Source organism: Vipera berus (assembly GCF_964194415.1).
Source record: "Vipera berus genome assembly, chromosome: 6".
Lineage (NCBI taxonomy): Eukaryota > Metazoa > Chordata > Lepidosauria > Squamata > Viperidae > Vipera > Vipera berus.
The window spans coordinates 81,061,179-81,073,798 of NC_138208.1; the positions used below are offsets into that span (position 1 = coordinate 81,061,179).

A 12,620-nucleotide genomic window follows, 5' to 3' on the forward strand; every position below is an offset into this window, starting at 1 on the left:
TGAAAAAAAATCCCTATATAGACATATTGGCCTTTTCTTTAAGAATGACCAGATAAGCAGGGTACCTTTGTCCAAAGCTGCTTTGGAAAGCAGGACAAAATAGCACACAATTATTCCCCTCTCCATCAGCCCCATTCCATTAAGAAATGCCAGAAAATAGAAGAATAATTTTTAGCATGACAACTGAAAGACAATTCCATCTTTGCCATATTTTAAGTAATTTGTATTGAAAAATCTATGATATTTCAATATTAAAAGTGATCCATATTTTTATATTTCAAAAATTAGATTCCTGAGAGTATGTTTTATTTCTAAAGTATTATGTATAGTACTACTGAATTCCTTTTGGTAAAAAAATGTGATATTCAGAAATTAAAAATACAGCATACCTTCTTCAATGGGCTCAAATTTTGCAATAAGTTGAGATGCAACTGTTTCATCAGCATTATCCTGAAACTGTTCATTTCTGAGAAATCCAACTAGATTTGGTAGTGATAGTATTCTGTGGTTTGGAGAGTGGATTGTGAAGAGCTCATGAATTTCACATCTATGTGCTATAGCACGATATATTCTTCTAAAATCCTCTATAGTAATGTTTCCAGCCTTGAATGAATCACTTGTCTGGTTTAAAAGAAAAATAAGATATATACAATACATATCATGAATAGAAAAAGAAAAACACCAAAAATATTCAGTTACTCTTCTTAGATATTTATTGTACCAAAAAGGCATTGTGGTCCAACAGAGCAATCTCTATTTCTATTGCTGCTGTCACCCAATCTTATAGTTATCTTGTAAGATGGTTAGTAGGGATCAATTCACCCAAGCTTATGTGGAGAGTTTCCAGCTGGCCAGTTCACCAAATACAACAAACATATCTTCATTGCTTTGGAGAACATCAGCACTACATCCCCATGATCACGTGATCAAAATTCAGGCTCTTGGTACTCTGTTTGAATTTACAACAGTTGCAATATCCTGGGGTCATATGATTGTTATTTGTAAGCTTCTCAACTGGATTTCCACAAGCAAAGTCAGTGCAAGAAGCCAGATTCGCTTAATGATCATGTTGCTTCTTTTAACTGCAATGATTTACTTAACTGTGGCAAAAAAGTTTATAAAATCAGGTGCAATTCTCTTTGCCTTGCTTGCAACCAAAATTCTGATCCAAATTGCAGTTGTAAGAAATGTAAGCAATCTATAAATATTGAAACCTCCAAACTCTTTTGACAGAACAGTGGGGGTTTGGTGAAATCACTGTTAACCACACTTAAAAAGGCAAAGTTCACAAATCAGTGTTTCTGGGAAGGGGGATTAGGACTTCCCTTCAGAGAGAACACAATGCCAGTCTTTTATTGGCTAGCAAAGAAAGCCCTAAATTACCTTCACTGAGCATGCATTGCTCAACTGCTCAACTCCATCTCAGTACTGTGGCCCTGATACAGAGTACCTCTATGATCGTTTTTGCAAAAGGTAATTAAATTGGGCATTCCTAATTAGGATATATGATTGGATATGTACAGCTATTGCACTAAATTAACTAATACAATAATTTTAAATTGTGGCCACTACCAATAATGCTTGCATGATATTCCACCAATTTACCATGGATATTTAGTGTGTCTATTGGTTTCTTTCTGATATTTGGCACTGTAAGAAACACACAATTGTCCCACAAAATAATTGCCACTGCCCCAAATGATAATTGAAGGATATGATAACTAAATTGGTAAATATCTAATATGTTACATATTTATCTTTAAAAATAAAAGCATGTTAATATTACTTCTAAAATGATTAAATAATTTCTCACCTTAAAAATGCATTTCACATGAATATAATCAAAAGGAATGTCAAATTTATTAAGAAGTTCCAGGGTACTTTCCAAATTAATCTTTCCTTTTCTAAATCTGTCATGGATAATGCTTAAAAACCATGTAAATGAAAAGCTGGTTAAGGGAATCAGAAATAAATATAAATCATAATTCTCATTTTGATTTGGTGCCAAGCTGAAATATGCACACCAAATTGTTATATCTGCAGATAACCTAGATATAAAGATGTCTGATTCCAAGATGCTTAAAATGGGCATCTCAGTAGGACAGCAGTTAAGAATGCTTTATTATATATGGCAGTATTTTAAATGCTGAAAACTATCAAACCTTGAAAAACATAACCAAATTAAAAAAGGTTACAGCCAGCGAATAACAAAAATGTATTTCAAAGAGGTTAGAGAGCCAATGGTTTATACAGATTGGAAAAGGAGAAGCAAAACCCATGCATTTTACGTAACAAAAATACCTCTTTATGCACAGGATTAATCGATGACATTCAAGTGATTCACTCCAAAATCCAGTTTTGAATTAATACATTCTTAATAATGTAGTCAGCAGTGCACTCATAAACTTGTTGGTGATTATTTTCCCTGAAGTATGTATTATGGACATAAGAGAGCCAGTTTGGTCTAGTGCAGGGGTCAGGAACCTGAAACAGTGAAAGAGCCACTCGGAACCGGTTCCCTCACAAAAGGAAAAACTGGGAGCCGCAAAAAAATGTGTGCACATGCACGTACATGTGCACATGTGCAGAACAGGGTTTGACTGAAGAGTGGAGCCAAGGCGAGATATTCACCTACCCTGCATATTTGAATTGATTGGTTGAACTTTTTTAGTCCCACTTTTTTTTTTGGGACTGCACATGGCAGAGGACTGGGAGCCGCAGGAGACGGCTGAAAGAGCCGCATGCGGCTCCGGAGCCACAGGTTGCAGACCTGTGGTCTAGTGGTCAAGATACCAGGCTAGAAACCAGGAGACTTATGAGTTCTAGTTTTGCCTTAGGCACGAAAGTCAAATGAGTGACTTGGAGCCAGTCACACTCTCTCAACCCAACCTATCTCACAGGGGTGTGGAGAAAATAAGGAGTATTTGGTATGTTCACCACAGAGTTATTTATAAAAATAATATAGGATAGGAAAAATCCAAAATGAATAAATAATCTGGAAGACAGCAATTCCTTTTTCTCCTCCCACTTTAGAATGCAAGGATTTTTATTAAATTTATATGCCTTTGTAGAGTATGGAGATAAGGAATGTATCACCCCCCCCAATTGGAAGTTTCTACTAAAAGACACTCTGTGATCAGAGCAATAAGTGATCCCTTAGGCATGAAAGGCAGAAAGGTAACTTTGAGTTAGTCACCCTCTTAGCCTAAACCACCTCACATGGTTGTTGTTTTGGGGAAAATAGGAGAGGAAGGAGTATTATATACATATTCACCACTGAGTTTATGTATAAGAACCGCAGCACACAAATCTAATAGTGCACTGCTGAACATGACCACAATTGAGCCCAAAATTTCTGTTAAGTGAAACCTTTAAGTAAATTTTGCCCCATTTTACCACCTTTCTTGCCTCAGTTATTAAGTGAATCCCTGCAACTGTTTACTGACACAGCTGTTAAGTGATCTACTTCCCCATTGATTTTGCTTGTCAGAGGGTTGCAAAAGGTGATCACATGACCCCAGGACACTGCAACTGTCATAAATATGAATGTTGCCAAGTGTCCTAATTTTGATCACATGACTTCAGGGACACAAACAATGGCGGTGTGGAAAATGGTCATTAAGTCGTTTTTTTCCCCCAATGCCCTTGTAACTTTGAACAGTCGCTAAACCAACCGCTGTTAGTTAAGGAGTATCTGTAAAGATGATCCATGTCCTTGGAAAGGGCTGGCTGGGGAAAATAAAGCCAAATCCAGTCTAAACATCTGGCTGATTCTGTGACCAACTATAATATGTAATTCACTTAATAAGCTGCCCGATGCTCCTTCTTCAAAGAGGGTGGGGCAGGTATTTATTGTTCCTGTTAAAAGAGGGATAACGGCACGTGGGAGAAATATGTCTCCCAAGGGACAAGAAGCAAATTAAGGTATTTATTTCGATGCCAAGGAAGACACGGCAGACCTTTCTTCCCTTTTAAGGATGAACTCACTGAGCTTAGAAGAAAGGTTTGGGCTCTACAATCTCACCCAGTTGCTAAATTTATAGGACAGCTTCTGTCTCCACAGACGGCAAAGCCACTTAAACCCACAGGGCTCAAGGCACTTCAGCCACGCGTGGAAACCGAGAGAGAGAGAGAGAGAGAGCAAGGATATCTGGTCTCCATGGTTCGCAGCAGTTCCTCACGGAGCTTTCCGCCTCGCTCCTCTCTTGCAATGGGGTCAGCGGCTCCTTGCACGGCATATTTCTCACCCACCCACCCGGTCCAGTTAGAGGCAACGGGGCGTCAACCCCGTAGACATCGCCGCCTCAGGCTGCCTCCTGGCCCCAAAACAAACAAAAAAAAAGCGCGCGCGTGTGGAAAAAAAGGGGCGGGGCTCTTGTGGCGTCACGAGTTGCAGTTCTTCGCCCAACGGTTTTCCCGCGCGCCCCGCGGCGTGATTGGCCAGCCCCTGAAAAAGGCGGGAAGGAGAGCGTCTTCTCGTGCCCGGCGGCGGACAGAACGCGATGTGGGAAGGTTTTTTTTTAAAAACAACAACAACAACAACGCGCTGGCAGGTTTGCTCCGATGGCGATTGGGAGTGGTGGGCCGGCGTTTCGAGATGTACGGTTTGCTCTATGTGCTTTATTGTATATCCCGTCTAGGAAGCCACGTTGAGGAACGACAGAGAAATCCTCTTCGTTTGAGAAGCCGGAGTTCCTCAGACCTTCATCCTTGCCGCCCTTCATTCCCCCAAAATACCTCTTCCATCTCTGGAATCGCTGGAGCCGTTGAGGAAGTCTCTGAATCAGTTGCCCGTGCGAAATAACTTCCTATACAGCTTCTCCAATCTGTATAATAGCTAGTATGCAAAATAGACTCGTTTAAATATTTTTTATTTTCAGTAATTCCAGGGCAATTAGAAAACCTGAAGAAAACGTAAGGGCAGTAGCAGAGCAAGAGGCTTTGGGGGGTGGGTGGGAAGGAAATGGTGTTCCCAAGTCTCCAGGCCATTTTTATCTGGGGATTGATTAGTGACTCGCCAGCCATCTATAGATGGAACAGGGAATGAGGGGTCCTTGTTGCTGTTTGAGTACTAGTAATATCATCAGTGCCCCAGAGGGTTATCTAGTTTTAGTAATGAAACATCTGCAAGAAAACAGCCAGAGAGCAGTCAAGGAACCCTCATTTCAACCCTGAGCTACAAATATTATTTATTGGCACAGGGAATGGCCTTGGAAGGACAGAGGGAAGATCGTTTGCCAAGACTATGGTCAGATAAGAGAGACTAGGGCCTATTCCAAAAATCAAAACTTGAGGAAATGTCTCAGATAAGCCCTGTGGGGAAGCACATTCAGGCATATGTGATTCTGTTATTATGTATGGCTACCAGAACTACTGCAATTTCCATCATAAGTTGGCACATCACGTAGTCGGGCTTTATAACCGTGTTGCTCAGCAGCAGTTGCCCATCCAAATTATAACATTAAACAAGGGCCACCTATATGTGAGAAAAGATGTCAGATTTCTGTGAAGTCCTACCACTAGCTTAATGGTTTTTTCTTAGCAGCAAGAACCCAAGAATATTTTTTTTATTTTCCACCACTTTAAAATTTAGGAGTGGATGATCCCTTAGCTTTATTAGATTTTTTGTTTAAAACTCAAAAATTCTGTCATCTGCTATGTTTTTGTAGCCAGGTGCTGTGATTTGTACGTAGACATTTTTAAAACATGAAAATGCTGTGCTTGTAAAATGCATAGAATGTTATGACAGAACTAATTCTTATAGTATACTTTTGTGGAATTAAATCCATTTAGTAGATTCAAAACTGAGAAAAACAGATAATAGTAGTTTTGCTGCAGCAGATTTAAGTATTTCTATGTTCATGCAAAATGCTAGTTTTAGGCTTCAATTTTATGTAAATTATTTATGTAAAACTATCAAACTCAGTAGGACCTATTTCTAAGTAAGCATGCTCAGGATTTCATTGCCAATATACACTTTATTTTAGTTAATCCCATAAACAGTCAATCAGGAGGTGATACTGATTTGACTACCAAGAACAATTACTGCAGTCTTAAGGGAAAAAATAAAACCAGATGGTTGATATGAGAAAGAAATAAACATACTTTTTCATAAGTGTTAAATTAGACCATATATGGAAAAGCAAACAGTACATTGTGCAAACATTTAATGTTATATTAAAATTTCTGTAGAAAATGACAAACATAATATTTTGATGTAACCATAAGCAATTCTTTCTTTTAACTAGTCATCCTGTACGGTTTCATAACATTCATGCTGCAGTGGTCCCATTTCATCAATAAGATCAGTGACGTACTCTGCAAAAACTCACCAAGAAAATTCTGTGGAAAAGATCTCAAACATGTCAGATAAGGTGCCCAACGATAAGGACAACAGGAATCCCAGTTTCTGAGACAGCCAGTGGCGTAAGCAAATGTCTGTGTTGTACCCCAGCCAGATCCTTGGGTTTTTTTAATAGCCAAATAAAACTTGTGAGTTTCCTACCAGATAAAATTGCTCATGTCTGCTCTGCTTTGGACACTGATTTGACATACTGGTAGTCCACAGCAATAAGTGGAGCTATGTTCATGGAATTATTTAGACTTCTTTTGCACCATGGAATCTGAAGATGCAGACAGGGTCCTCTGGTTAGAATGCTACCATCAGTAATCTTGACCAGTACTCTTCCTGACTCCTCTATGTGGTCAGGCAAGTATGTGTGCAGCTGAATTTGGAAAATCTAAACACTTTGAGGGAGGGCAAGATGTTTCCCATGGCAGGTAGACACAATAGTTTAATTTCTGAAGATACCTTTTTTTGACTCAGTCTACATTGACAACATTTTGTCAGTCTCTAGCATCCTTTTCTGAAGAGGATTGTGAAAAACATGGTAGCAGTTCAATCTCGGACAATACTGGAAGTTTTAACAATACAGTTTTATCTTGATTCTTTCCAGTCAAGTGTCAGACCCAGTTGTAGGACATAAACAACTTTGGACACTCCAGTAAATTGTTAAAAACTGGATGGGGCAATGCATCCACTGTGATCTTAGACCTATCAATGCTATTTCATGCCACATAGTTTAAACTCAACATTAGAAGCAGTCTCCAAAGAGAGCCAAATCAGTAACTAAGACTGGTTCAAAATTGGTCGTAAGATTCCTGACAGGACAATGCTGTGAGTAAAATTATCTCTATTCTGAAGTAATTGAATTGGCTGCCACCTGACTTCAGACCCAAATCAAAGTGCTAACCATCATTTTAAAGTCCTTCTTGGCCCTATACTGGGTTATATTGGACAATATTTTGGCAAGTTAGTATGTGACTGGCTAGTGCAAACATCTAGAGAGGTTGAGCCAACCTATCTCCCCTCCATAAAATCCATGAGGAGTAGGACAAGAGGCTTTCTCAGTGGTAGTCCTCTTCGTTACCCCTAGCGGTGAGGACGGCCTCCTTCCAGATATTCATGAGCTAAATTAAATTCAGGTTATTCCAGGAGACCCCCAGTTTGTCCTTATGCCTTTTGTGTGGGGGTTTTTTTGGGGGTCTTTCTTTGGACTTACTATAATTTTAACTGCTTACCTTGTATTATTTGCCACCCAGAATCCTAGTATACAGGCGCAGCTTATTTTATTTATTTTTATTTTAATTCCATTTATATCCCGCCCTTCTCCGAAGACTCAGGGCGGCTTACAAGCTTAGCAGTAGCCTTCATTCTATGTATATGCCTGCTTATTAGGGCTTTCATACACCCCCCAAGCGGCATTATTACAAAGTCAGCTTAATTGCCCCCAACAATCTGGGTCCTCATTTTACCTACCTGTACATGTGGTAAATAAATTAATAACTAGAAGATCTTCAATCTTTTGAAGGTTGTAACTAATTTTTATTGTTAAGAAGAAAGAAAGCTTCTGGACCTTTGACATTCTTTCATGCATCCAATGCATGTACTCATGATTCAAGAAAGGTAAACAAGGGATTTGTAAAAGCATGTAATTTAAAATTTAGCATACTTCTCTTCTGGAAAAAAAGGTCGATCCAATCAAATATGTCATCACACATTTTTAGTAATTTCTGAGTTCCCAGTCACATGGATCCCTGTCGGCAAGTTCGTGCACTTTCATTTTCCCATTTGCCCCAGGCTTTGAATTTTTTTTAAAAAAAAACCTGGTGCAATGTTATGCCAGTAGCTGATAATTACCTAAATTTCATAGAAACAGGTTCTTTATATAATCCAATATGTTATTAATATTGAGTTGTATATGTTGTTGCTTTTATTGAGTGGCACGATTGACCTTGGGGATATGTACATTCATAGAAGTATTGCAGCATGAACTGGCATTCAACTTTGCACTGATGGATATTTCAAGCAGACTGCATGGTTTACATCACTAGACACTGCAGATGTTGAAATAATGACTAACAGAAAATGATGTGGATTATGTAATATTTCAGCTGTCAGGGAAGATATTCCTATATTTTCAATATAGGGCCAATATTTTCAGGAAGGCTTAAAGGTCCATATTTATGTGTAATAAAAATAAGCTAAAACAGAAAAATCTGTTTTACAAATGCATTTTACAAAAATGCATTTTACATGCTGTTTGCATGTTCATATATAGCTTGTATTAGGAGGAAATATGGTAAATAGAATTAACTTGTTATTTTTGATAACCTTAAAAGAAGCAGCATTTATAGGAAAAGTAAAAAAAGCATAATGGCAAATAATAGCATCAAAATGCAAGCGTGCCTCCTTTGATACATGTGTTCACATTGTACAAAAGGGGCAAGGCTTTTATGGGGCTACATGGGCCATTTTGCTTTTTTTAAAAAAAAACCCACCTCACTGACACTACTGGATGTATTGTACTTATTTAATCATAACAATACACATACATTATCAAATTTTAATGCATACAAACTAAAAATACATTATGGTTCAGCCAAACACTTTTAATATATAATTTTGTGTAGTAGACATCTCTGCCTTGCATGTGTATAGATGCAGTGAAGAATCATTTTGCACTGAAAGCTTTCATCAGGTCCCAGAACTGAGATGATAAAACTTTCATGCACCTGATATCAGGATGAATGTCTCAAAGTAGAGAAATTGGATTGTAGTATATGGGCTTGAGAGACCTAGTGTGGTTGCTGTTCTGTTGGCATAAGGCAACCATTGGAGTGAGTAAAAAGGGAATAGAAGCTCAATTCTGCCCTTGAATGGCAGCTGCAGTGTCACAAAGTGTAATGGGCTGACCTGGCTCCTAGCCAGGACTACTGTGGGAAGATTTTGAAACAAGTCCCATTTGTCCCACCTTGGATATCGATGTTAGAGTCTAGAGTCCTAAGAGGACTCCCTCAGTTGCTGGGGGATATTCCACTGGTCTACCGTAAAAATTGAAGAGAGAGAAGGAAAGGAGAGAAAACGTCTGCCTGAAATGATTCGAGTGGCTGGAGAGAGAAGTTAAGCATGTGGAGCAGTTGTTGATTCCTGGTTGGGAAAGGAGAAGACAGGTCCACAGATGGTTCCTCTGGAAGAAGGGATGTGAAGACCCAGATGGACCAAGAGCTCCACCCAAGGCCCAAGAACAGGAAGGCAAAACCCAGCTGGTTGCAAATGCAGCTTCACCCAAGATCAAAGAGGGGAAGAAGGGGATAGACTTACTGGCAAAGCCCTGGTCTCTGGGGAAGGATTGGGCAGAAGACTCACAAAGGTTTTTCTCCCAATTGAGAAGAAGTGTTCAGCTCAGCAGATCCAAGAGAAAATCAAGCCCTTTGGGGCACATTACAGTAAATTCCAGCCATCTGAGAATTTCTGGAGCTAATTCTAGAACTAATGTTGATAAATTCACCAATCATAAAGAAAAGGCTTTAAACAATCTGCTGAATTCCATTTCTTGTGTTTAGTAAAAGTGGTAGATGAGGATTCCTCAGCTGATCAGCAGCCATTCCCACAACAAGTATTTGGTTGTCAGCATTTCTGCAAATAATTTAGTCATCAAATAACTGGGTGCCCAATAGAGATTTTGCCATGCATTTTGTTACACTACTATTTTAGAAGAGGACAGTCTTCCAAATCTTTAGGAAAGAGGTATTTTATCTAAAATCAGAGGGCATCATCAACTGAGATTGTTTGCATCAAAATACTCCATCCTTCTTTAATTCTTTTCTAAATTCACATTGTGTGCCTTCAGTACCATTTTACAAAATGTTTCTAAGTTCTTTCAAATCCCAAATGATCAGAGTTTATTATTTCCCGTCCTCCCCTTTCAGGCATGTGAATAAATCTGGGTGTGTTGCATTTATTTTCTATCTTGTTAAGGAGATATTAGGGAGCCAAGAGAGTATAATAATTTTCATTCAAAATTTATTTTCCTGTGTGCGATTTTCATTTATTCTCTTCAAAATGCCGTCTTGGATTTACAGCAGACATATTAATTGTTTTTTGAAGATTACATATTTTGAATTGTGAGCATATGTTAGAAATGGAATTGCTGCCTAAAAGATCACTTAATTTCCCTTGAAAGCTGTCTTCAACAAATGCTTTGATATTCCTAGCCAAATACAATAAGTAATCATTTTCAGTATGTTGATAGTACTTATTCCTTAGGTGTGTTTATTCAAGTGCCAGGCAGAGAAATTCTCTGCATTTTTTCTACTGATTCTTCTTCAGCTGTATTAAAGGGAATTTGCTTTTGAAATGGCCTTCAAGAGAATTTCAGAGGTATTCTCATGTGCATGGACTATTGTGGTTGTTTTTTTTTCATTTACAGTATTTAATTACAAGGTGGCCAGGAATCCACATGAATATCATATCTTTTATTGCACAATCATCTTTTCCGCATTCTATAGCCTACATGATTAGAGATGGCGTCATAATGGAACTTATCCAGTTGGGGTTTTTTAATTAGTAGTCATTTTTAAAATGGAATATATCCTTGGGAAATTATTGGAGAATTTCTCTTCCCGCAGGAGAAATTCAAAAGAATCATCTCAATTCCCCTGCCCATAAATTTAATGGAGAACTTCAAAAGTCTTCAAAAGAGTCATTGGATATGAGATGGGCAGCAGATAAATTTCATAGTAAGGCAGCTTGTGTCTAAATTTAGTCCAACATTTCCATATCAATCTTATGATTAAGTCTGCTATCTTGTATGTATTTACAAGGAGTTTAACATCTAGGAAAAAATGCATAAAATCACACTACTATAATTCCTATTTACATAGCAAACATTACACTAGTGAAGCTGATAATATGTTTGAAAATATTTACTAAAAGAAATCTAAGACACAATCCAGGAGAGGAATCTTCCAGAAGGGTTATCCAAGTGGACAAACCATGAGGCTTCTATCTTCAACAAGAGAGGAAAAGAAATTAACTATTTTATCACAGGATAAATTTCAAACAATCCCGTTCTGTATAGATTTCATACAGCCACAGATTTATCTTCGTAGATGACACAGTTTTTACTCATTCATCATAAAAGGAGAAATACATTACCAAAAGAAAGGAAAAAAGATTTCATTGGTATACATACAATATGCATATGTTAAAATTATTTTGCAATAATTGTTACACATTTTTTTCATAATGGGCAATTTCAGGTAATTTATGATTTTCTATTTTCTACTGTTAAATTGAACTGGATGGCTGTTAATCAGGATATCTTCATATTCAGAATTGTTTGGTACATAATTGTGGGGAGTAAGGAAGATATGTAGGTATTATGTAGGCAAAAAACTGAAGTAAATTAATCCTTTGGTTTATTGATTTGGCCATTCATTTTTCCTTCCAAGGTTATTTGGTTCCTCTCGAATAAGTCAAGTCACTATCTTTCCCCTTACAATCTATGGTTTTGCTGTTTGTTTGTTTTATGGCAGACATTAAGCTCCTGGTGTCCTGAGGATTTCATACTAGACTTATTTTGTCTTCATTTCTTAGCTCACCAGGACTAAGGTTACTGTTGAAGAGTGCTCTAGTTCTTCAGAATTATACTCATAATTTTTGTTTACTTTTTCCTGAGTTCAGCATTATTTTCATCATTAATCGTTCAGTATCATGGCAGGATAATGAAATATGTCTGCTTTTGTGCATGTGTGGTTGGGAATTAATTTCCCTGGGTCTTTTCATAATTTGAGATGCTCTTGCAATCTCTTTATATTAATGAAATTCTCAACAAATAACCACACTGGCAGCACACGAATGAAAACAAAACTATGTGATAGAAGAAAACTGCTAATCCAGGGCAAGAGAGAGGGAAAACAACTTAAATATTTAAAGCAATGAGCTTAAAGATGATTGGAAAAAAGAAAAATGCAACTTTAAAACATTAAAATTCTGCTTTCCCCATTTTATTTAACACTCTACATTTTATACTTAATTATATTATCACTAGAGCACAGTTCATAAAATACAGCTAATTTCTATAATTCATTATTCAGTCTTGCATTGTAATGATGTGTTAATTCGAGTGCATTTGGCCAAAGGTCCTCTTCTTGATGTTCTCTATTTGTGCATGTCCTTCACCTCATCTATGCATCCCTAATCCCTCACAGCAAGAGACCTCATTCCAGCCTGTTGCAAATGTAGACTGAACCTGGGTCAAGGTGACTTGGGAGGA

General features: G+C 37.8%; 1 protein-coding gene across 1 annotated transcript in view; it reads right to left on the minus strand.

The window, feature by feature from the left end:
• Positions 1–12,620, minus strand: part of LOC308669789 (1-phosphatidylinositol 4,5-bisphosphate phosphodiesterase zeta-1-like) — a gene marked incomplete at both ends in the record, with an annotated part of 65,462 nt that overhangs the window by 37,302 nt on the left and 15,540 nt on the right. Inside the window, 2 exons of the mRNA XM_081330666.1 lie at positions 390–621; positions 1,814–1,949. Coding sequence (XP_081186792.1) covers positions 390–621; positions 1,814–1,949 — 368 coding nt within the window. The remainder of the gene's footprint in view (positions 1–389; positions 622–1,813; positions 1,950–12,620) is intronic.